The 27,482-nt window shown below is 34.3% G+C and overlaps 1 protein-coding gene and 1 long non-coding RNA gene across 4 annotated transcripts in view; one reads left to right on the top strand and one right to left on the bottom strand.

Moving 5' to 3' along the window:
• The window catches only part of LOC148645545 (uncharacterized), a 245,042-nt gene that overhangs the window by 171,770 nt on the left and 45,790 nt on the right, over positions 1-27,482 (bottom strand). The gene's annotated exons all lie outside the window — the stretch shown is intronic.
• Positions 1-27,482, top strand: part of LOC148645546 (ethanolamine kinase 1) — a 64,087-nt gene that overhangs the window by 15,332 nt on the left and 21,273 nt on the right. For all 3 annotated transcript variants that reach the window (XM_088610918.1, XM_088610917.1, XM_088610919.1), the window contains exons 3-5: positions 589-729; positions 23,980-24,128; positions 26,432-26,515. In XM_088610918.1, coding sequence (XP_088467044.1) covers positions 589-729; positions 23,980-24,128; positions 26,432-26,515 — 374 coding nt within the window. The remainder of the gene's footprint in view (positions 1-588; positions 730-23,979; positions 24,129-26,431; positions 26,516-27,482) is intronic.

The raw sequence follows: 27,482 nt of genomic DNA, 5'->3' as shown, positions 1-27,482 counted from the left end.
GGGGCAAACTGTAAGGATATTCTTGAGGGTCCAGATCTTTTCTCAGTTATCTTGGGAGAATATTTTTGGATTAGGCTGACCAACAAGGTTACACGAGACAGTGTTTTAGAAAAGATTAACATTGTCCGGTAGCAAATGCTTTAGGCATCTCTGTGCATTATAATATACGGCTAGGCTTGTGAAACAAAGCATATTAAGAAAAAGAAAGAAAGACTGCAAATCTTGGCAGAACAGGTCAGAGATCTAACTTTCTATTAACATGAACACACCGTTAGTATACTATGTTGATGATGTGCTGCACGTATTGTAATATGATTTTTTAAATCCTACAAAACTACTTTAATAAAAAAAAAATGAACTTCATAAATAATAAGAATGGATAATGAAATAATGAATTAAAAGTGAGAGTATTATTTTAAATCAGAGCATTTCAAAAAGTGGAATAGATAAACAACCATCATGACACTTTTCATCATGAATGAATATAAAGGTTATACATGTATGTAATTTGCCTGATGCAAATGTATGTTGTTACCTTTGTAAGAATATGTTCCTTGCCTTATGTAAACATCATTTTTCCTTTTGTAGGTTAATTGCAATGGAAATGGCAAAACTTCATTCAATTCCAGCACAAAACAATTCACCTGCCAAACCAATTCTGTGGAAAAAGATCTCAGAGTTCCTTAATTTAGTCAAAACCTCTGAGGATGACTCACCAGTTTACAAGTGGTAAGTTGAGCAAACCTTAACATAAACTTTCTTAATGACACATCTACAGTATCTAGTTTGCATTAAAATGTTCAAATACAGAATTTCTTTTAAAAATGCAGATCATTTTCTTTCCACATTAGTCCACTGCAGGAATTTAACAAACCACAGTATCTTTATGAAAGGCAATGAGCCTTTAAGCAAAACCTTTTTCAAAACATCTCTTTTTAGTTACAGTAGCAAACAGGCCTCTATAACACCAGAATTTGGGTTTTACAAAATGTGTTTAATTTCCAATGGTGTTAAAAATACATGAACCTTCAACTTATAAAGTCAAGCTACAATAATAAGTAAGGGTTCCTACACTATTAGATAACAATTAAAAAATGCCACTGCAAAATAAATTTAATAATACAGTATGGAGTAGTGGCTCTTGTCATTTGAAGACTGAGTTCAGATCAGATTGCACTGACAAACAAAAACCTACCAATAAGTGAAGCAGCATTTGAGCAGGCTGGTGGGGATTGAGTTTTTATTTAATCTGAGCCAAAACTGCATCACACTGGAGGCATGAGCTTTCTTATTATTGTCTGCAAATCAAGTACAGTACACATGTTGGCCTACCGTATATCTGCTTTCACCACTTAGCACGATCCCCTAAGAGTTGGGAGACCTTTTCAACAAGAGACCCAGCAGTACCCAGCCTTGTCTTCATGACTACTGTACTTAAATAAAATATGGTCCAATAAAGATCAGATGGAAGCAATCAAGCCCCCACTAAATTTGCTATGAACTGATTAAGATAAACTGCTTTTCATCCACGGTTACCCAAACCAATCAATTAAAGCAATCAATTAAAAACCTGCCAGCTGAGCCTCGTCGAAGGCTGAGTAAAATCATCAGTTCAGCTACACATGATAAAGCCATAATAAAGCTGTTGAGAAAGATTTTAATTTCCGGGATTTGGAAAAGAAAAACTTTCATAAATAAAAATGTGTCTTTTCCAGGTTTAGCTCCTGTTTATCACTGCTTTGTTTTTCTGTTGAAGCTTCAGGCCCACCACAACGGATCATTTTATTTAGCCCCTTGAACCCTTAACTATGTGCACCAATAGACCTTAGTGGAAATAAAGCATTTTCCTGTTCTCTGCAAACAAATCAAGAAAAACATTAAGATCTTGGCAATACTGTATAAAAACTGTCTTATAAAAAGTTCACATCAAATGATGGCCAATTTAATCATAGTAAACAACAGAGTGTATTAAAATGGATGGAGAACAGAATTTAGTAGATCAACAGAACAATTTTTTCCGGGTCATCTATATAACAGGTATTAGCAACTGCTGATTAAAGAATACATTTTTCCACATTTATTACTATTTTATGAGAGGTCTTACAGATTTTTACTGTAGTGTTTGACTTTCTGGATGCCTTATAAAGCCTAAGGTAAATGATTCAAGCATTTGGTTTAAATTACTTAACTTTGTTGTGGTCCGATGGTTGTAACTCCTATGGGTTTTCCAGGTAGGTGGTGTGCTAATAGAAGAGAAAAAAAAACCCTTCTTTACTGTTGCACATTTTAAAGCACTCTACAAAGGGACTTTCTGTCCATCAGAAGTAGGAAAAGAAAAAAAAAATTAAAGACAGAAGGCAGTATGATGGCTCCACACTCTAGTGTTTTACTGTTGTGACCCCTCTTCATTAGAAGGTCAGCCATTTACATGCCAGCACAGTCGGGGTTAGGATCTGAGCTTATCCTAGTCATGAAGTCTGTTTCCGTATTTTGCTCACACACAGCAGGGCTGTGGGCGGAGTAAGGCCTTATCTCCCTGTGAAATTAAACCTCTTTTACTGTTTCAGCATCTAAAATACTTTTCTAACATGTTATTTCTTCTAAACATGAATACTGCGCCATGCACATGACTAAAAACAAATACTGTCCACACATTCAGTAAATAACTTTATGTTCATATTTATTCATACATGCACACCCTGTAATTGAATTTAGAGTAAATTCTGAGTCTGAAGCCTGCCTTCAAACAGAGACATAAAACACATGATGAAACAATAGCTGCTAAACTCCTGTTTTTACACCAATTACCAATAATGCAACTTTTCACTTGCATACATTTTCCAGCATCAATATACTGTATAATGTGCTAAGGGGCACTAAAGGTTTTGGCTTCCCTAGATATCAAATCAGGTTCGATTGCACTTTATTCTCCAGGAGTAAAAGTTGCTAAGACACCTCAGTACTAGTAACACCTGTTTTGGTCTCCTCATCTTCTGCAGTAAATGTGTTACCTGAGATGCGTGGGTCACTCAGGATGCCTGCACTCCACATGTATTTTACAAATTAATTCATCTCTGGACCTATAAATTTTAATTGATGCAGTGGAGGTTTATCCTTTCAGTTAATGAAAGGTAAATACAGATTAAATGCAGATTCTATTTCATTCACAAGAGAACTCTTCAAACTTATGCTGTAGACATCCTTTCATAATAATTAAGAACAATAAGTCCAATTATAAGTGCAATGGAAACCAAATAATAACTCCTTTAAATTAACTTATGTTAATGTTTTAATATGTTTAAGAAAAACAAATTGCTTCCTGCAATTATAGAAATCATAGAAATCTCACATTAAAGATCACAAAAGCAAAATAATTAAGAGCAAAAGGAAATTTTTAGAACAATTAAATAAATATACATCAACATGTATTTCATTATTTTCAGGTACCTTTTTCAGAGGTGCTTATTTGGATTTGGATTATATTACTTATAGTCATGTGAAATCTTGTGAAAAATGTTTTAGGGCTATACAAATCATTTCTACTATACTGTAGGTTTGTGGTATGTCTTAAAGCTGTACTGTGTTAAAAATACATTTCTGATGTCCCCATTGCAATTAAGAAAATTTGGCCATCTGAGCACTAAGGATATCAATCTGAATTTTGAACTACAGTTTTAGGTTTTCAGTAAAATAAATGTATAAACTGTATTCTCTAAACATACAGTAAGACAACAATATTTTGTTTTTTAAGCATTTGGAAAATACAGATAAATTGTATCAAATAGATGTCGGGCTACATTTCTTTATTAAAAATATATGCATAATTGTATAAGATACAGCACTGCGAACTGTATTGTTTGTAGTCACATGTAGTCAGAGCAGGTACTGTATATACACTACGTCAATATTCATGCTTAAACCATTAAAAAGATACTCCTTAGGTAAATTGGTTCTCTTTGATTTTGCTCAATATATATGTTTAAATATTTTTTCCTGATTTTGGATAAGTTCATATTTTGTCGTGAGGTCCCAAATGATTTGCATAATAGTATGTCTTTAGAAACAGATGAATCCTGGCTTTGCTTTTTTTTCTGTAATCTACTGACATGTTCAATAAAGCAGAAGACAAATATTAAAATTAGCAGTGGGCATCTAGATGAAATAAAGAGTAATTACAGTGTACATTCCATGCAGAAGGTCAGATGTTAAAGGGGAGTTCCAGACAGTACAAAGAAAAAATAATTTCAAAGCTTCCTTAGATGATTTTCTTATCAGTCAAACGTTCACTTTTATTTACTTCAGTTGCTGTTCTAAAATATTAATGCTTAAATCTGAAAATGAGACACACCAGCAAAACGTATCTGTTTTAGCTCATTAACTAACAGACACATAAAACAATTTCATATTTCCTTTGTGTTCAGAAAAGCTGGTGCAATTAACTAACAAGAAGGTTATCAATTACTTTAATACAAGACCTGGGAGAGACACAAGCCTCCAGGGCAATACTCAACATTTTGATATGATGGTATAGTTTAGTGAGAAATGAGATTTAAAAAAAAATGGAAAACCAATTCAATATTAAATGTTGTTTAATTTAAATTCACTTATCTGGGATGATATTTTTTTTCCTTAACACTTAATCATCCATCATTCCATCAAATTATTAAATGTTGAAAATAAAATTCTGATATCCAGAATATTATCTAAAATCTAGACCATTGCCCCTTTACAAAATGACAAGGTCTAGAAAAAAAAACATTTTAGTAACAAAGAAAGAAAGCCTTTCAATTTGTAACGCCACTATAAATCTATGATTAGTGTTGGGAGCAGTTCTGATGTAGCAAATCTGTAAGGTCTTTGATCGCTTTCGTTGGGAGCCACCAAAACAGTTGCACAGTGCTGAGTGAAACACTCTAGAAGCCATGTTAAATCTTCTTTCCTTTTTAGCATGAAACCTACTGTAGTTCAGTATTACTACAGTACCAATATGTTCCACACACCAGGACAGAGAAAGCTGCTACAGCTCTGCAAAAAACTCCTGTTGGAAGTCTGCATTCAAAACGTTATTTATTTAGAAAATAAGCACTTGATGTAACTTGCTTCTGATAAAATAATTCATGGAACAAACTAACGTTTCTAATAACTAACTAGGAATCGTGTGGCAAAGGTAGATTCAAGGCTGATCAATAGAAGCCTTGGGGTTTATGTACCTTGGTCAAGGCCACTAGATTAGTATAGGTATAGTGCAAATATGACTTGTCTTCTCACCCACCCAAGCTCCTACAGCACATTTTGTGTATCTAGTCTCATTAATATGATTATCAAAACAGCCTTCAGGCAGCAAGGATGCAGAACAGCCCTTTATAACACTCAGTGGACACTAGATCCTGTCAAGACTACAATGGAAATGTTTTTTGCTTATAATGTTTTTTTTTTGGTATGTGAAATGAGGTTAAAAATCTATAATGCAAAACAGGGAGCATAATGTTACAATATCCAGCAGAGTAATTTTTGATCTACAGTAAACATGAAATCCAATTATAATAAAGTTATTGACATCCATCTTGCTGTTCTTCAAATATTAAATTAAAAGGCCAAACACATGCATTCTTTTATGAGAAGATTTACACATGGGTTTCATATGAAGCATCAGTGGTGAAAGATGAATCATTAACTGGAGCCAAAATCTGTTGTAAAACAGCAAATCACATTACACTTTCAACCATTCATAGCACCTCAGGTTTTATGCACATTTTTTCCTGTGACAAATTAATGTTAATGTTACTTTTAGTTTTACATTATAGTATTTGATGTGTTGAAAAAGGTACTGTACACGGACAGTAAGTGCAAGTACTGTAAGTGAAAATAACTTTGAAGGTCACAAAGTGAAATGGAATAATCCCCACGCTGTACATGATGCCAGTGGGCAAAGTCGATCAAACGAACTAGCCTTGCCTAGTAAACAGGCCACAAGATCTGAATCTTTGGTTCACTTATTTATTATGATTGGAGAATCAACACAATACTCCAACACAGTAGTGTGCAAATCTTGGATAAAAATTATTTACGTAATTCCTGAATTATCTCATTTTTGTTCTTGACTGGAGAACAAGTAGAGGTGAATTTCATGTTCAAAGAAAAAAAAAACAAAGAGTGAAGCACACAATATTTGGGCTTTCAAGATTTCTTCAGATTAATTTCTGGAAAGGATTTAACCTCCACTTGTTCCTTGGTTCCAAAACTCATTTTTGTTTTGTTTTCAATGCCTCTCAGTATATCTGCCATTGCACAGCATTACTAATAATTTTTTTTTGTAAGTTACATCTTTCTAGATTTACTAGAGTACTAGAGTATTTAGTACAGTACTAGATTTGAGTCACTAGAATTGCAAAATATAAAAAATACTGTATATACTGTACTGTATCTATGTTATGTATTTTTAGTGATTATGATTTCCTTTAATCTAACACCATTACTGATCCACTGCAAGAGTAAAAAAGTAAAATGGTTTTACAGTTTTAAGTGATTTTTTAAAGTTTTAATGACATTTAAATCTCACACTTTTCAAATGCCTTGCATGTTGTAAAACCTTAACTTAAGTGAATCATTTGCAGTCTCCCTTGTGTTCTATAATCTATGTGTTTTGGTGCCTTTGGCTTCAATTAACAGATCTTAAAACACAAAAAAATGTAACAGTGCATTATTGTCATGTATCCTGTCAAGCTTTACATCAGTTAAATTGCTAAAAACAAATATTTGCAGAATATAAGTGCAGTCAATTGATTAAACAAAACAAAAATAAAAAAAATCTGTATATTGTTACATTCCCGTATCATTACAGTATCATATTAATTAAGCATTCAGACTTTCAAATGTTGATGAATTTATCTCTGGACTGAATGTATACTGTTGATCAGTACTCAAATTCAGTTAATTGCAAAATATTTATACCTGGACTACAAACATTATTATTGTTGTTATTGTTATTGTGTTAATTATAAAATACAAAAATGCAGAGCTTATTGGAGCAATATTCTCTTCCATTAAAGCAAGCTTTAGCTTAATCATATTACAAGAAGACCCTGTATTTTATTTACATTAGCCTATAGAGTACTAATGAATCTTGAAATGCAATTAATCCATAAATGTTCTGTACAATTGTATCAATGGAATTACCATTATATATGATAGTACCTCAAGAAAATGTAATACTGAAATTAGCATTATGTTATGTTTAGTTTTGTATTTACAGCTACTGTATCTTATATCCAATATACTGTATTATTTATGTCATTGTAAATAATGCTCATTGCTTACAATTTTATATTCTTGTTTCATTTTGAAAGAAAAAATCAGCAGGCTAGCTTATGTACATTCAGCCAACATTGTAAAATGCAATACTACGTAGTTATGGTACTCCAAGAGCTACAAAAAGAAAGATTTCCCACTTACAGATGTCTAAATTATGAGAGGCAGGAGGTTTACTTGCCCAAAGCCAGATATCGAATTCTTAATCAATAATACCCATGCAGAAGACATTAAATTATCTATTCCAATATACTTTCCTGTAGTTTGAATACTTTACCAGAGGTGGTGCAGTAAACCTGTTAATTCAGTAGATGGCACTAGATTTTGATACTTCTTGGAAAAGGGGAAAAAGCTTTTAAAAATTACTGCAGGATTTTTTTTATTTTTTGGTGATATCTATGTAACATACAAATAACTATTGCAATAAGGCATATTCTGGTGTTCTGACACAAACTGAACAGGTCTCATTTCTACATTCAGGATTAAATTAATGTTTACAACATTAAAAAATAATGTAAAAATAATAATGAATACAAAATAAAATGCCCCTTTCACTTTTCAACAGCAAAAGGATTGGATTTTGCTTTTAAATAACCCAAACCATAATTTAAAAGTATAATATTAGGATGACTTACATTTGAACTCAAATGATAAATCAATTATGTATCAATTATGATATATCAATTAGTGCTTTCAAATGATGGGAATAATCCTAACTTGTAATTTAATTCAGGATTTAAATGCTTTTAACAATATTACACATTTAAACACCCTTAGTTTTAATACAGAGATAACCTAACAGGGGAATTAATCTTAAAATAGTAAGGGTTATAGCAACACACAGTCACTTCCACAAGCACGGGTTGAAAAGCAGGACTATACCCTGGGTGGGATATTAGTGCATCTCAGGGCACGCATACTCAAACACACAGGGACAATTCAGAGATTCCAATTAACCTAGTTAGCATGTTTTTGGAGGTAAAAGATAACCCACACGAACAGAGGAAGAGCATGGCACACTCTACACAGGGGGTATGCAAGTCTAGGACAGAACCCTAGAGCCCATGAGTTGTGAGGCAAGAACTTAATTTAAACAAAATGATTATATGTATCATAAGGTCTGATAGACAGTTAGGTGTAGCCACCTGTTACAATATGTGAACAATAAATATATACAGTATATATATATAATTGTGCACTAGAAAGAGACAAGATCCAGTGGGCAACAGAGAAATGAAATAGTGAAATACACCTTTTTACTGATGGTTCCTCATGTCCTCTCACATGACTTCAGGGATGTAGCTATACACTGTTAAAAGTACATAAAGTTAATTGACTATAAACGGAATTAGAATGTTTTACCTGTCTAATAGTTATGCTTTAGCTTCAAGCGTTTTTCAGAAAAGATTTGACACTGACAAATTATTCTACAACATGACTTTAGAAGCAAATGTTGCTATTATGATGAATATGCACTAACTGTATATCTCAACAATACACACTATTCCAGAGTGAAGTCTCAGACTATTAAGAACCCTTCCTGTCTCTTTTTTCTATAACTTGATCCAAAAAAGCATTAGGTGAAATCAGGAAAACAACTGTAAACAAAACTTTTTTAATGAAACAGACATATAACAAATAATTGATTACAACAAAGATTGACATTATCATACTTTTAGTTGCAGATTTTTAGTTGTCTCATTTTAAAGTCTTACCTCTACCACTATGAAAACACAGTAATCATACAAAAGTCACTTCATGTCACTGTGATGTAAGTACTGTATGCTACAATAATTCACTGCAATAATGCACTGTAATTATTGCAATTGTTACAGTTACATTACAAATAGTTAGCCCTTTTAAAATTGAAATGCACTTCAGTCTGTAATTTTTATTAATTTTCAGGTCGTGTCATACCAATACATCAATAAGCACCAGTTCCACATGTTCACATGTGCACATACTGTACAGTCCAACCCATGTCCAACCCGCCCTCTCTCCACAGTCCCTGCTTCACAACTCAAGAAGAGTGACAATCTGTTAAGATGCTAAAAACAGATGACAAAAGGTGGTCACAACTGCAAAAGTAAATGAAAAAAAGAGGCAGCACTTCAGTTATGAAGCATTCCTTTCACAAAGCCTCCAAGCACTGCCTTGTAACAAGAGAGTAAACATCTGCTGAGCTGGAGCTCAAGGCTGGAACAGTACTGTGTAAGGGTGCAGCTTCCCATATAAAAAGGATATTAATTTGCAATTTAAACTCAGACAATTCATGGTTATTGGAAAATCATTGTTGCTTTATTGTAGTTGCAAATCTATGCAAATAAACCATACAAATCATGAATCATGAATTTGTAAGCAACTGCAAGAGCAGGAAATGTCTCTAATTAACGTCTACCAGCGAATGCTTTATATTTTGCATAAAAGGCTTACTGCATGCCCTGCTTAAACTGTTATAAGCAACCCCTTTTACTCTGACAGAATGACTCCAGTGGAAGAGACACGTTGGAAGACATCCTAACTATAGTTGCAGGTGTGCTGAGTACCTACAGTACCTCTAAAATAAAGGGGTAAAACAGCATTCTTACGTTCTGAAATAAGTTTAAGCAAATCCATAAAAATGTATATGGAATTATAAACACAAAATTTATACATACTTGCGGACTATAATTATTTGTTAATGGTGTATTATACATAAGAAATAAACCAATTACATATAATAAAAGAACCTTTGGTTCCAACTCCGTATGTGTTATGTAAATAAAGAACCACATTCCTTATACACAAAGGTACTGTACAGTAGCTTAAAATGACGGTAAGCTTCCATAACTAATATATCCTATATTATTAATATATATGATATATTATATATACTAGTATATCATCATTCAAAGTATGTTAGAACAGCCTTTCTTTTCTTTCACATTTGATTGATATACAGTTTTTCTATATATTACTTCCTTTGCAGAAGACATTTGACAATTCCAGAACTGTAGGAAGAAAACAAATAACACCTGAAGTGTAAACTGTTGATGACCGACAGATTGCTTACAAGTTATCAACATAATTAATTATATAAATGATAAATCAGTGATATTTAATTTTGAAAATTAAAATCTGAAATATTAATTGAAACAAACATTAATTTGAGCATGAGCATGCTATTAATGTTAGAAATAAAAAAAAGGGAGAGGTGAAGGTAAATATGAACAACTTTAATGATTCTCACAATGTAATTTCACAGTGTTTTTGCACAAATTTAATTGTTCTAATTTATTTAGTCTAAATAAAACTATTGACACAGGATTATTTAAAATATATTTTAATAACACACCCTTCCTGCAAGCAGGCTTTTAGGTCAATGATACCCTATATGAATATCTAGTGTAAATAATTAATGATCACCAAAATAAAAATCAGGAGCAGGGCTACTTAAAAATTTAAATACTCAAAGATGTAAAACAGATGTTGGTTTAAAAATACAGAACCTGTACATTTAGACAATGAATGACATTATTTTTCAAGCCTTCCTGTAAGTATGCCAGCTATTTAAACCTTTTAAGTTCTAGTTTCTATGCAAAACTCAGTGTAATAAGTATGGTATGTTTAATTGTATTTTTTTCTTCTAAAAAACAATGGTAACTCCTACTTTGCTCTGCACTGCGGCAGTGAGTTAAATATTTAAAAAGTGCTCTTTCAGTTTAAGAGGACTGTTTGCATTCAGAGCCAAGAAGTGCAATGGATGCATTTTGGAACACAATTACTTTGTTTAAAATGTAAAGAATGCTTTAAGAAACATAATATTTATTTCTTGACACTTTCTTGAAGGCCTGTAGATATACTGTAGAACAGCAAAACAAAAAGCTCGCAGAAAATTTGGGATCCAAATGTCTACATTAGGTGGAGTTTGTAGGCTCCACATGTAGAGTGATGGAAAACACAGATTATTTCAGTGAAAGTACAGCAACAATGTAGCCTGGTGCTTTGTTTCCAGTTTTCAAAGGCGTTTGTTCTTTGATAAGGCCCCGGAAATTGTTAGCGACATGCTGGTGGGAACCTATGGAAAAGAATACACTTTCTATCAATTGTGTTGTTCTTATCCCCAGAGCAGTGGCAGTGGGTGTGGGAATAGCATGCATTCTGTGTGCTGTTACACTGAGATAGCATTCAGAGCCTAGGGCAGAGAACAGTTAGCATTCAGGCTAGGGAACCGGAGGCTATATGCAGTTGTATTGTACGTAAAGATGGACAATGTAACACTATATTTGGTTTAACAACAAAGAAATGCAGCAAGATTTGATAGTGAGGGTTTGGCAGGAAGGCTGGTAGTGTGTTTATGTGTGTGGGTGTGTATGTGTGTGAAGGCATTTTGGAAACGGCTGCATTATATGCTATTTTAGTTCACTGCCAAACTCAACAGCACGACCTCTACACTAATGACCACTGCACACCTGATTGATTGGTCAATCCCCCCCCCCCCCACACACTCGCACAAATGTTTCAGCTGATAAGTCAGATCTCCGCACACGAATGCCTGGCATTTTCAAACACAGAATATTCAGTTGCAAATGGCTCAGTGGAATAGAAAATAAGACTGCTCCAAAGAAGATGGAAATCCCAGAAATCTATTAATCATTTGGAGGCAAGCTCCTAAATCTCTAACCTGTAGAGGGAATATCAGTTTTAAACAGTTTGATTCTTTAAAGTCTTTATGGCATTAAGGCAACTCTGACAATTGCCAGATACATTATTATGAATGGGCTGCAGTACAGGCAATGTTTGATCTACAGTGCCCACAGTAAGCTTCACTAGCACTACAGCCCTGAAGGCATGCTGAGTAGGATTTTATAAAAATAGACAATACTCTAGTCCTGGGCGTAGTACGCTCCTCATTTCCTTCTAAATAGATGTAAAAGACTTTACTATACCAATAAAGTAAATAGTTTAATCTTCAAATCAAACAATGCTGTAATACCTTGTCTTGTGAAATACAAAAGCACTATGTCTCAAGCTTAAAATTAAAACTGCAGTCTTAAAATGGCTGGTACAGAACTGAGATTTACAATTTCATTTTATCTTTTCCCTCTACCCAAATAATTAAGAGATTTTAAAGAAAATCTACTTTTAGAAATGTATGAAGTACTGTAAAAATAAAAATTAAAACACCTTATTACAGACTAGACCAAGGAGTGATGGAGGTAATTCTGGGAGGTTGTACTGTGACTGAGAAAGGTCACACCACAAAACCTGAAAACTCAGAAACTATCTCTGCAAATCCCTCAGTCTTAAATACTTAAATAGTCTTGAATTTATTTAAAAAAAGCTACTAGTTTTTAAAGCAATTTTTCCAATAGTTGAAATGGAAAAATTCTGGATCTGCAAACATGGTACACAAATACTGATAGGAAAGTGTGGATCATTTGGGTAAAGAAATACTGTACAGAAGCATTTCATAAAATAACTCCGGCTACTAGGGGTTTTCTTTTAATGAAGTAATTGACATTTATACAGTAGATAATTGTGGGTATCTGATGACTTATTTAGAACATATTAATGCTGGATAAGTGGTTACAGTAGCAAGTGCTATTATTGCTTTTAGGAAGCAAGGGGTTTTCAAGCTTTATACATGTTTATGAAGGCAAATTCAAGAGCAGTACTTAAACCACAAAAACGATGCAACTTAATAAAAAAATCTGAAAATCGTGCATACACCAGTGGGATACAGTAATTATGGAGAATACAGGATTTATCTTCATGGAATTAATTAAATGGTCCAATTTTATTAGCTTCTGAAGTTGATTTTCCACTGGAATCACTGTTTAAATCTTGATTATTAATGGGGATAGATAACTTTCTGAAGTCTGCATTTATTTTGTAGTAAATCATTTATGCATGGTGATCATTTTGGCTGCTGTATGAGCAAGTTTTGAGGAAGACTGACAGACAACTGTCATGTAATGGCATATATATATATACAACACAGTATACAGTACTGTATAAACACAACATATTGTATGTAATGTACACTGCTCTGCAAAATTCTTACACATCTTAGGCACAGTCCGGAGTTACAGTATACTGTATGTATGATGTGAGCATCAACAATTTACTGAAAGCCTGAAGTAGTTTATTTCTGCTATTATAAACGCTTTGACGGCAATTAATACAGCTTAGTGTGAGTGAGAAGCAACCGAGCTTGTCTATGCAATCTTTAATTCACATCCATTTTTTTAATCTTCAGAAACTTCATCACAACAACGCAAGGCAAGTAATACAGGAGAAGCAAATATGAAATGCTCTAGCAGCTAATCAATCCTATTTTCCAATGAAATGTAATTGCCTCATTATCAGATATTCTCCATCTTTGGCATCATTTTGTTCCTCTCTACACACCCATAAAGCTAAAATGCTACTTTTTGTACTTTAAGAAATATCTAAAATGTCATTATACCATCATACTGTATAATTGTTTCAATAAAAAGGAGAAACATTGAGTGAAGGAACAGAGAAACACAACATATCTGAATATCTTTAGATTGCAAAATGAATAAAGAACTAGCAAAATAGTTAACTGAACCATGAATTACATTGTACTGTACATTAAACAAAAATGTATGTTTTAGGTACCCAGACTAAAACTATTAAAAGTATATAGGCTTATTTCAAGGATGTGTGTTTTCAGGTTTTTTAATATTAACAATAACACACTTGCCTGCCTTTTTAATCCGTGTTCAGATACAGTGAAGGACACAATCTATTAGTATGTAGTGAAGAAAATGTGCTATGTTTATCATCATATGCTGCATTTTGAATGAAAGTTATTTCCTTAGGGAGCAGCAAAAAGCTGAAATTATTAATTGCTGTAGAACACAAAATTATAAGCAAAATCCTTGTAATAAATTTTTCAATAATATCGGATTATTAATTTAACATTCTGCCCTATTTTCTGGTATAAAATCAAAGAACTAAGTTTTAATGTCGAGCAGATATGATTTTTTAAACACAGGGGAATTGAAATCAATAATATATTTTTCATGTTTTGAAGAACTACAGGTTTTCAAAGCACTACTAGTTAAGGACAATAGAAAATGCATAAATGGCCTAAAAACATGAATAAGTAAGTATTTGCTTGAATTGTACAGCATTTGTAAATAATCAGACACCATTAAAACATTTAGTAGATTTTTACTCTTTTCATGGAAAAAATACTGCGTTTAGAGAGATATACTGTAGCATGGGCATTGTCCACTAATACAAATATATGATATACAAGCAAAATATACATATTTGCCATTAATTCATTGTCAGCCTTCAAATCAAGGTAAAAGTTTTATTACTGTAGCAACTGTATTGACTTGTTCCACAATTTGGATTTCTTTAATGGCTCTTTTAAATACAGCAATTAAACCAACTGCACCTATTAATTGTACAGTAAGTGTGCATTTTTTTATTTGAGCCATATATTAGGTCTCCCCATATTTACTTTTAATGTTTCAATTAAGAGTCACAAGGCATAATATGTCATTAGCAATCATTTTACATAATCTATTTCTTCAAAACACAAGAAGAAAGAATAATACTGTATGCATTTACTGTGAAATATAGTCAGTGTTTGTACACTATATTTTAATATAGGCATTTTAATGGAGAAATTTCAAAGAAATCTCAAAGTAAAACCTAAAGTTCCCCACAATTTTAGAGAGAGAGAAACTGTAATCCTTTATTAATCAGTTTCTTTACTGACAATATATTAGGTTGGATTAATAAGCAAAGAAAGTCATGTTTGTCTTCTTGGAAGAAAATTTGTCATCAAAATGATAATTCTCTTCTGCTCAAAGCCACAGTATTCTGTATTACTCTTTTCCTGAATTAAAGAAAATCATCTCAGATCATGCCATCCTCATTATTTTGCTGCTATAAAAATGAATCCACAGATTCTTCCAACTGCAGACTGTTATGGCAGCATCATCGGTCCCCACTGTACCAACAAACATTCACACATTCAGCTGTCAAGCAAATACCCTTCACTGAAAAGGCAATGCAGGAAGTTGAAATGTTTCCCTGATGAGCCATTGGCATATTCAAAAATCAGAAAAAAAGAATCACTCTCTGTAGTTCATCTCCCCCTTCTCCTCTCTCAAATCACTTGAATAATAAAAAACAAGCTTCCACTCAGTACTCCATCTTGTAAGAGCTTTAATTTGCACTTACAAGTCTTTTTTTTCAACACTCATCACAGAGTATTTATATTAGCACCTGGAATTTATATTACAGACTGCTTAGTCTCCAGTGATAAGTGCAGTTCTGACAAAAAAAATTGACAACAATGCAATCATATGTTCCTTTTAGCAAAATACTAGTTCATCTAGACATTAGTTAATAAGAATGTATTAAAAGTGAGAGAAAAGCTTCATATGTAAGATACACAGTTTATATCTGGAATTGCTGCTGCTATCATCTGTACATTATACATTCACTATGAATTTAGGTATCGCCAGGAAGAAAATGTGGTATTCTGTATATATGCGGACAGTATACAGTAAATGCAAATTGTAACAGTATTTCCACCTGAATTAAAATGTTCTATACAAGGATTTTTAAGCTGCTGTGGTAGTTACACTTTCAAAGTAACTAATCAAGTAAAAACTGAATGATAATTACATTTTAGCATACAGAAGAGCTCAACTAACCTTGCTTTTACAATAGCTTGTAATCTTTCTTTGTCATGCTGGGTAGCAGCTTCCCCATGTCGGTGCAGTTATACCACTTACAGTATAAACGGTTTCCCCATGAAACAGTCCGTAGTCCTTCCCTTTACCCTAGAACATACAGTACCTCAGCACACTGAAAGCTGGGCTGTGGGGGCTAGTTCATAGCAGCCTTACCACCTGGTGGTTTGATCTCAGAAGCTGAAATAAGCCTGGACAGTATTACAATGGAAAAACAATACTGTATACGCTGCGTTAAGTAGTGCTGGTGGACCATTAGGTGGCACTCCTCCTTTTAGACCAGAATTTCCAAATGAATGGGGATAGGGAATACTGTTCTAGGAGTCTCCACTTTTCAGATAAGAAGTTAAACCAAGGTCCTGGCTGGCCGTCATTGCTGCACAGACACCATAAGAGCAGGGGTATAAATCATAAGAGAAGAGATAAGATCACTTTATTGGCCATATTCAGTTTCTTGTGTTAGGAATTTGTCTTTTTCGCATACCCCAGCTTGCTCTCCATGAGACACACAGACAGGGAGAGAAGCTTGGGGTCAGAGCGTAGGGTCATCCATTTATATGGCGCCCCTGGAGCAGTTGGGGTTTGCTCAGGGGCCCAATGGAGTAGGATTCCTCTGCCGGCCGCAGGATACAAACCCGCAACCTTCTAGCCACAGGTGCAGATCCTTAGCCACAGAGCCACCTTTGTATCCTCACTAAATTGCACTCAGAGTTTAACCAAGAGTTTAACCTCTCCCATTTTCCCTCTTACTTCAATGAGTCATGTAAATTCTGATTCTTTCACCTACTTTGCTACGGGAGCTGCCACAAACCACCTGGAGTGGGTACTGAAGTTCGGTGCTAGATGAAGTGGCTCCCCTCCTCTTTGTGAAAGGCTTTAGGACACTTTGGACTGCCAAACATTAGAGAAATGCCATCTTTTATTACTATTAGCCTTTTATCCAGCCTACAGTTCTTTCTCCACCATAAGGTAGTCTGAAGTACATTTACAGTAGATATGATTTCAATATCCCAGTATTGCTGAAACAAATACTTTTCAACAAAGGCAAGCTAAAAGAAGCCTACAGGTGGATCTGGCCCAAAACAATAATGCTGCCTGAGAGAATGATTCAGTTACATCTGCAGATACTTTCTTTTCAGTTGTGGGAATAACGTGCGCTACACCATCACTTTCTCATTACAGACAAGAGTTACAGTATCTCTCTCCTCGCCAGACAAAATGATGTTGACGACCAAAGGTTCTAGCTTCTGGAAGTGCTTTCTGGCAAAGCTAGTTTCTCTTTGTGTTGGCTTTGTTGATGGCTCCTTTCTGTCTCCAGCACTCACTTTTCTATCTGTCCTGACCTTGACAACAGTGGTGCATTTTTGCTTCATGGTGATGCTTTACTTCTCTTTGCCAATCATCACTGCTCATTTTATTTTTCGTACTTTTGTACTGCAGAGTGTTCATTCTACTACAGTATTTGCTTTTGTTATCTCATTTGTCCCTGGTTCTCACCTTCAAGCGCTGTCTTTTTCAGTATTCTGAGGTAAAAAGACAAAGTATTCTGATTCAAATACGAACCTCTGTGCGATCTGTTTGCAAGACTTCACTTAATATCTGACAAGAACATTTTAAAGAAATATTCTCTTCAGTAATTAGATTATCTATCTTTCAAACAAACAATACTACATAAACAGGACTGCTAAAAAAATAATTGATAAAGAGAATGCTATAGTTTGGAGGAGGCTTCATGGGGGTATGCAAATAAAACAATAAATTAGGGTTTGGTGATTAACAGGATAAGAGTTCTTACCTGGTGCTCTTTTAACAAAAAAGGAATCCTATTAAATTGAGAAGGGGAAAATATGCTGATATGCTATCAAAATGATGTACCGTATTACAGGAGATGCATTTGCATTTTCTGTAAACAGGAAATTCTATCTTGTCCATTTTATTGTACTGCTCTAAACAGAAACTACTAAATTATGTAGACATCTGTGTATAATACTTCTCAAACTGTTTGTTCCAAAGCATAAATAGGTATTACAGTGTTTAAATTACTTTTTTTAGTTGAATGAAGACATAAAAAAATAATTTGAATAGCAGGGGCCAAAAACAATGCTTACACAGCACTTGAGCTGTTTTTATTGTGTTTTCTATGAAAATACCACAAGTCCTGGATTTGTTGGTCATGAAAAAAGAATTGAAAATGTTTAACCATTTCAAAACAAATGTACTGTAACCTTACAGCATGATGCGTTTCAAAAACTAATGTTCCTCCTTAAATTGCTTTAGCATTAAATGTCCCTAAATGTTTTAATAAATGGCATCTTCTCAGAATTAGTATAGTCTTAACACAGTGTATGGAGTTACCTAGAAAAGTTTCCATATTTCTAGTTTAAAACCCCTTAATAAAAAGGCACAGAAAGAGTAATGCTACAGTGTAATCGTCTATTGAAATTGTTTTTAATTTGTACAGTATCTGCTCCAACTCCATGTGAAATTGACCAAACTTAAAAATCTGAGGAACAGAATTATTCTTGCAGTCAAGACAGGACTGCTACAAAATTGGCTCATGTTTAGAGACTTCAAATAATATACATCACTAACAGATTAAATGTATTATTTTAAATTGTCAGATGTTTTCACATAATAAGTAAAAAATAATCTATTTATTGTGATAAATTCACTTATGTCTAAGTAACATACAGAAGTAGAACAAACATGAGATTTTCTGAGCAGTACACACAGCCCATGCAATCGTATTTCTCCCTTTTTGACCAAACACTGAAGTCTTCCTGGGCTCAACATAGTCTCATAATCTCCAATGACCAGATTATGGAATTTTATAGTTATTTCAAAAGATACTGCCACTCATGAGAAGAAGTTTGTGTTTAAATTTCTCCTGTTACAGTGATATATCTTGTAAATTGATCGGAAATATTACATGAGTGGACATTATTTTTAAAAATTGTGAGTTGATTTATATAAATATCACTCTGAGAAAACAGTTCCGATTACATAAGAACAAGACATTTCACTAAATAAAAGTTGAACACTAGGTATAATGTGAGGGTGGCAAAGTGTTCCATTTCTTATAAATTTCTTTATTATAATTAATGGATTTTATGATGAACCACTGCATGTGTCCTGAATCTTTCTTTCCATTTTGTTCACTGCATTTTCCAACATATTAGTTAAACGTTTTATACAAAACTCAACTTTCTGCCACCTACAGTGACACCACAGTGCATTAGTTAAATTGGTATATTATTTATTTATTTTCTTGTGCATGCACATTCCACCTAATTAATCTGATAGATCACAGAGGGATATGGCAGTATGGGCCAAATATATCAAGGATTTAACATCAAAGATGTAACTGCTCTGTGATTTTTATTTTTAGTGTGCATTGGAAAAAATAAATAAGGCTGATGGTCAGATAAAAAAAATTAAAAATTATAACAACCCTATCAAGTAGTTTTAGATTCCTAATATATTGGCATGAAACCCTTGATGAATGCTTTCCTGTATTTCCACAAAATCCTAGAACTGCATGAACAAGGTACAATATGTTGCCTTAGCACTGCTTTAATCTTTGAGAATAACAGACATATGGGGTACATGGAATATATAGTAAGTATAGTAAGTATGAATTTTAGTAAAGATTCAATATTTCATTCTTTGTTAATTTAGATTTGGAATGATAGGGATAGTGTCGTATTAGTAAAACACTTGTATCACAGTACCGACAATCAGGAAAACGGGGGAGCCATGCTTGTCCTGTGAAGGTGCTGAAGTTGCTATATTCAGTGCAGAGATCACAGCCCTACAGCACGTGGAAGCGAATATTGAGCCATTAGTGTCAACCTGCAACAGAGCCAATAGAAAGCGCCAAAGCAACTCGGTAACACACAGATTGGCCAGCAATTCAGCCAAAGCTGTAAATGTTGCCGAGTTCATCTACCCCCTAGTGAGGCAGAGGGAAAGAAAATATCACTAATTTTGGCATTTGTTACAGGTGCTGGACACGATGGTTTAGCTGGAACTCACACGGGTGGTGTACTACTGCTAAGACCTCCCAGTCAGTGCTGGTACACAAAGTGCATTAATTGAAAGACGCATTATTGTTTTATGGAATAAGGAAATTATACCTCAGCATGGTGGAGAGGTTGAGCAGATTATATTGATGTGTTAAAAGCTTTTCTTTACCAAGAAAAAGGAAACATTTTGCTACTAATCAAGAGAGAAAGCTTACAAAATACTGTATGTTGACAGTGTTTTTCCAAGAATCTATAATGTTTGGCAAGACTGGCAAACAAAAATGCCACGTGTCCAGCTTGAACATCACCTGCAAACTTAGTTTGGGAAATAAAGCCTAATGTGTTTTGACATTTAGCATCAAATTACCTTTTTATATAAAAATCCAACTGTTTTAAAATTAAATGAAAATGTTATAGTGTGCAGCTTAAGTATAGTACAGTACAGTTGTCCCTCAATTATATTGACTGTAAATTCACCAGAAAAAAAGGCTTGGCTAAACTCAGAAATATAAATTTTGTATTTGTATAAATAAATTCTTCTACAGTGTCATTTACTCTTTTCACTATAAATGATCATCTCATAAAATGGTAGAAAAAGTCTACATGATGTGGGATAAAGGTAAATGTTACCAGTTATTAAAGAGAGAATGTTCTGAAAAGAATATGTGCGAAAACACACACCAGTGTCACTTATTCCAAGATCCATAATCCTTTTAAGTATAAACCATCTTCACAATGACCGGCCTTCATTCAATAGGGAGATGTATTGCAGTTCATGGATATAATATACTGCACATCAAAAGAAACATTGTTTTCTTAAAAAAAAAATGATTTTGGTATTGATTAAATGGTGTTGGTGACATTTTGATTAATTGATCATTCATGACTGGCCAATACACACTTGTGCGACTTTTGCATAATCATCTCATTAGTGTGAGAGCTGATGGAGGACAGGTGAGGGGAGTAAACTTGTTGAATGTCAAGACTGGTGCAAATCAAGAATACAAAAAAGGATACAGTAATATGCCTCACTTATCAGGAAAGCAACGCCTCAGATGCATTTGCCAAGAGTGGAGCCAATTCTTCTTCTAGAACGTTTTGTGTTGACCAAAGTCTTGGATGTCAGTGAGTCTCAGGATGTGCAGAGTCATGTGCTTACTGTTGGGCAAAGTCTACCGATCATTGGACGACTAAAGAATTCTAACAGCATTTTCACTTATAGACTAAGTAAAGGAAAAGCTACTGTATTTGCAACTGTGCTGTTACATCTCCGTTCGTGGCCGTGTTTTTGTTTTATTGGTTCTGCTTCCTGTATTCAGGTACCCCCCCACATTGGTCCATCACTACACCATCATTGCAGTTGTGACATCATCATCAATCAACTCCCAACCAATCAGCAACTAGATCTACAGTTTAAATACCGATGAAGCGCCGATCTCGGTCAGCTTTTTGCTCAACTTCGGTTTGGTTCGGCTTGTATTCGCATTTGTTCGCTAGTGTTCGTTGTTAGCTTCGGCCTTGTTCATTCATTTTGATTACCTGTGTTTTGTTATTACCTTGCCCGCACTTGTTACTTTCCTTTTTACCTTGCTTGCGCTCATTCGTTACCCTATTTCTTGCTCATGTATTTTATTCGGTATTTCCCATTTTACCAAAATCGTGCAATTGGTTCACTTGTGTCGTGTCATTGTTAACTGTGAACTTGTTGTACACCAGGGGAAAAGGTACAGGTAAGGCCGTCGGGTTACATTGTGCACACGTAGGTTTGTTTTGTCTAGACACTAGGTTAGGGGCGTGTGCCACTCGTGTGTTTTGGTTCTGGTTAGTTCAGTCTAGGGAAGTTGGGGCATATGAAGACGCTGAGGACCCTTTTGATTTTTGCCAGGCAGAATTCGAACTCTGCCTTGCGATTCGTAAAATGGAGAAAGAGGTTAAGCTCAGACAGCTTGAGTTAGAAGCAGAATGGAATGCCTCTGCTGTGCAGCTGATCCACTCCAAGGCCTCTAGAAAGCAACAGCAACAACCACCTAAGAGTGTAGGGCTTGGCAGGACTGTTTGCTATGTTACTGTTCCTTCGACTTTTGAAAATACTCCTGATCCTAGTTATGAAACTTTTATTTTGAAAGGGTTAGTTTCATTAACCGGAGAACTAAAGGATCAAAGAGAAATTCAAATATTAAGGGAAAGTGGAGCAGCCCAGTCATTCATTGTTGCAGACTGCCTTTTTCTGAGCAAACCTCTTGTGACTCTAATGTACTGTATTGGTTCAAGGCATCGAAACGTTTTTTATGAAAGTGCCTTTACATCTTGTGCTGGTGTAGTTCAGCATAGGGAAGTTAGCGCGCATGAAGACGTCGAAGACCCTTTTGATTTTTGTTTGGGTTAATTAGGATAAACCTCGCTGTATCAGCTAGATCCGTTCAGTTTTGTTATTTTCTTTCCTAAGGCACCGCTCAAGTTCCTTTTCCCTGTGTGTTATTGTGTCCTGTATACGTACCAGCAACTTATTCACTTTTGCACCAAACTGGTGACGCTTTTTTTTTGTGACGCTTCCTACAGCAAGTCCCTCACCAGAAACCCACCTGCATCCAAACCCATTCTAAATGTTACACCCCTTAATCCCCTAGACGCCTGGGGTCATAACATGTGCCAATAACAGTAACAAATAACATGTGAAAACCTGAGAGTGTTTTAAGTTGTGTTTGCATTAACTACACGACTTAAGTGAGGCTGACAATGCAGAATTTTAAATTTTAATACAATAATCTTGCGCTTAAAGATCATTTGCAGATACAAACATACCTTTCTGACACGTTATAACTTGACTGCACATGAAGCCCTTTATTTTTGGTGACATTTACATCAGTGACGCCGAGTCCTCTAGGGGTGGTGTCTGGACTTTGTATTCAGCAGAGACTGAATCTGTCCCTTATCTGAAGGTTTAATGCTATTATTGTTCCCTAGCTTTGGCTGAAAGGACAGCACCTACTGCTAACTTATTCTTGTCTAGTCATTCACTCTCTGCTCAGTATTTTGGAAGCTCAATCCTGGTACTCGGCGATCTTCGCTTGTTGTGTTACTCCTGGTTTTCGGCTTGTTTTCTCTTTGACCTTGTTTTCTGGATTACGTTTCTGGCTTGCTGTTTTTGGTGTCACATTTACTGGCTTTCGGAACCTGGACTTATGATTTTGGATAGCTTTTCGGAGCAGTACTGATGTTTTCCCCTTGGCTTTTGAAATCTCTGACTGGCCTTTGATTTATGGCTTCGGATTCGGCACCCTACTCTGCACAGGATCTCTCTCGACTCACCTCGGAACCGTAACAGTGCCCCTACTGAAGGCCACCCTACGTGGCATCACACCACACTCGTCTTAATCGAAGAATTACAACAATTGCGTCAGAATCTGTAAATTGTATTGTTTCCACACCTAGATCAGTCATGATACATTTCTTCATTGTGTTACTCACAATTTTAATTTCAGACATATGACAGTGGATACATTTTTTCCTTTCACTATTTTTTATTAAACAAGCCTGGAAATCATAAAATAGTTTGTTTCTGTAGAGCAAACAAATCACAAGGAAAAAAAAGACTGCCCTCTCTTTGTCTTAAAGAAATTGGCCATGTGCTCTCCAAAAAATCCAGTGTCCTGCCAAGTGCACCACATATTTACTGTTTACTGCGAGCTGTTGCATATGTGGTTTTAACATACGCTCCCCTCTTCTAGTTAAATCATCTGTGGTCCCTTGGCTTTCCTTTGACATATGCAGCACTGGTACTGCCACTGCAGCTTAAATTTTTTAAGCAAAGAAAGGCATTTATATGAAATAATAATGACCATTTCAGACATTTATCTTTCTGCGTGTCTAACTGTCATTTTTCCTCTGTTTTTCCCATTTGTACTTGTTCCTCCCAGTTCCAGGTTCCTGACAGAGGTTCCCAGCATTGACATCCTTGTGAGCGAAATTGAAACACTTAAAAAGCACCTTTCTCAAATCAAATCCCCAGCAGTGCTGTGTCATAATGACCTACTGTGTAAAAACATCATCTACAATGAAGCTAAAGGTTGGTTTAGGGTCACCTACAATATAACACAGAAAGGAAACCTTTTCTTGTCAGAGAATGTTTCTTTAAAACAGATTTGTTTTTGGAAGGGGAGGTGGAATTTGTTCTGAATTATTTATTTGAGAGGTAGCCAGAGTGTATCATTAATGTACGATGTTATGGGACACAGAATATAACTAGATCCATTATACAGATATTTTATTGAATAGAATAGCAGTTGTTCCTCTAACCCTAGAGGCAAATGATGAGTTGTATAAGTACAGTTTATAAAGAAAGACTGTCATGCAGGAAAATTCTGAAAAGGACCTGTCATTTCATATTTCTACAGATCACCAAAATGATATCCAATAAGTATTATTATCAGTGATTTTAAGTAATAGCAAAGAATAAAATTCTTTTTCTCTATCAACACCTAGACAAAATCCATTTCATATATTGCACACAGTTATCTACAAAATAATTACTGTATTATGGTACAATAATCATATTTATATTTAAAAGTTATACATTTACCTGCACAGATGGTCCACTTTCATTACTAAAGTTTCAAAAATATTGATTTAAAATATATCATGGGGTACTGTTTTACCTCACACGTTTGTGTGTAATATGTATAATCATTCTTAAATAGAATATATATTTGGTATTTTCATCAAAATATGCCAACATAATTGCACACTGAGAAAAATTAAAACAAAACAAATATTGTTGGTTCCAATACTTATTTAATGAATTTTTAATGACTGTTCATACAATATACAAACCAAATAAAAGACAAGACAAAATGAATTTAAAACTCTCTTTGGAGGTTAGGTAATTTTGAAGACTAACAGTTCAAACTCTTTAAATTCTGTACTAGATATACAGTACTGCATAGTGCAAAAGATCTTTCACTTGGAGATTTCTAATACATAATCAATCTTTTAAAGATCTTCTGTTTGAAGTGTATCTAAGATGGGTGTCTTGTTTTTTAAAGAGAATGTTTTTTAAATAGGATTTATCTGCATGTTTTAAATGCATTTTTGAATCAGCAAAAATGAAACAATAGGACTGTATATGAAATATTGTATAAACCGTACAGCATAGAATTTAATGTCAATCCAAAAACTGAAATCTAAAAATCAGTCTCCACTATTTATTCTATGGTGTAGGAAGCTGGTGGTGCAAAATGGCATCTGGCAATATTCCCACAACATAAAATAAAAAATGCAGGGCATTCCCATCAGACACCAATAAAGGCAACTGTTTTATAAATTGGTTTAAGGATAAAGCTGAATAGCAGACCTTCTCATGTCAGAACTATAGATCAGATGAAAGTCAGTGCCTTAAAGTATCCAAGCATGTAGCAGCAAATCTACAGTGATCTTAACTAACAACCTGCACATTATAAGTCACTGAAAACAAACTTCTTTCAGAATGTTGAAAAGTACATAGGGACATGGAATCTTAACTGGAAAGTAAATACAAGAACAGGCTAAAATGTACAGTAGACTATGACATTCTATCTGCAACAATTATTTATGTCTACAACTGCACAAAATAAATATACAGTGGGGTAACATCTCTCAAATTCAATAAATATACAGTACTCTGTCCTCAAATTTAATGTAATTTAGAAGGTTGACAGTCTCAGAAATTCTTATCATTCAAAATTCCTTTTAAATGAAGATACTTTGTTTATTAATTAAGATATTGAAAGTTTTTTAGTGAAACATATCTGCTCCATTTAGGATCTTTATTCTCACAACAGCTATAAAAAGAGTGTTCATGGTACTGTTTATAAGCCATTATACCTAAAAGATAAAATGTCTTAATAGGCACATTTACAAATATGAAGTGGGATTAGAAGAAGAGATTGTATCACCTACACGTGGAACCAAACCTGTTAGTGTCTCTGTTGCCTCAGGGAGCAAGGCTTTTACTGGCATAGGGCATTAATGTGTGAAACAAAAATAAGTCAGTAAGCAGACAAGAAAGACATTTGTAGAAACCAATTTATGTTTATGGGAAATTGTTGTTGTGTATGGCAGGTCATTTGTAAGACATTCCTGCGACAGACATATAAAATAAGCAAAAATGCTTGCCTACTAAATAGGAAGTTCCTACATAAAATGGAAAACCAGTCCATTTACAATACTTAAATACAACAATACAATCTTTCCTTACATTAAAAATGGTAGTAAATATTTTTGCATTTATTGAGCACATCTCATGTACTTATACACAATATTATCTTCTTAAACTTCTTAGATTACAATAATAGTGATAAGGGTGATCATTTACTTCTTTATTGTTCTTTTCAGGTTTCGTAAGATTTATTGATTATGAATATGCAGGTTACAACTACCAGGCATACGACATTGGGAATCACTTTAATGAATTTGCAGGTTGGTGGATATCTTTAATTATCACAATCACAGTACTGTATATAGTTGGAAACTGTCTCCATATAAAACCTCTTGAAAATTCACTTGAGTGTGCTGCCTTATTTCAACCTTTTTTTAATTTCATGTCTAGTGGACCACATACACACACTTCTCTTTCTGATCCTGGATAGCACTTACTTTCTAAATAGAAGAAATGGTAAAAAAAATACTTAGAACTCAAGAAAATGTGCTTCTCTGTCCAGGAGTTACATCATTTTCAATCTATGAGCACATGATGTAGGTTTACGTTACATTTTCTACCCTTTTGTCTAAAAGCGAGAGGGTTCAGTCTGTATGTCTTCTGTACTAAATCCAAGAACAACTTTTAATGCTAGAGAAAATGAAAGGAATAGTAGCACTTGTGGTTGGAGCCCTCAGTATAATTTCTATATGTCAACCCCAAAGCTCCCACCCAAATATTTCATTTTTAGAACAAGATGACAGACATGCAGGTCCCCTCAAGCTTAAGGTCTTCATTCTTATAATTAAAGATAATTGCTGTGTTGTTACAAAAAATGAATAATAATCAAAAATACAATATTTGTCAAGCCTTCAATGTGAAGTTCACATTACACAACTAGAAGTACAAATGCAGACCAAGGTCTGACCCGAACAACTAGACTTTCATGTTAGAATCCTCTAAGTAACTTAATAAATTATTATTTTTATTGGAACGGGGTTAAATGCAATGGTTTTTCATATCTTGTTGGAAAACTATAGGGATTTGTTTGATGCAAGTTTTAAATGAATTCAGATGTCAGTTTACTCTCTCAGACAACAAAAGGGTATGTATTTCAATATACCCCTACAAGAATATCTGATCTTAAAAGCACGTGTTTCCCTTACAAAATGGACCTTTCAAGTTATTGATTTATAGTATTAAAATGACTTAACTGCATTTATCCAGAAAGCACCTTGCAAATCAAAC

Source organism: Lepisosteus platostomus, chromosome 18, assembly GCF_059453375.1.
Source record: "Lepisosteus platostomus isolate fLepPlt1 chromosome 18, fLepPlt1.hap1, whole genome shotgun sequence".
Taxonomy (NCBI): Eukaryota; Metazoa; Chordata; class Actinopteri; order Semionotiformes; family Lepisosteidae; genus Lepisosteus; species Lepisosteus platostomus.
This window is presented reverse-complemented; position numbering and strand designations above follow the sequence as displayed.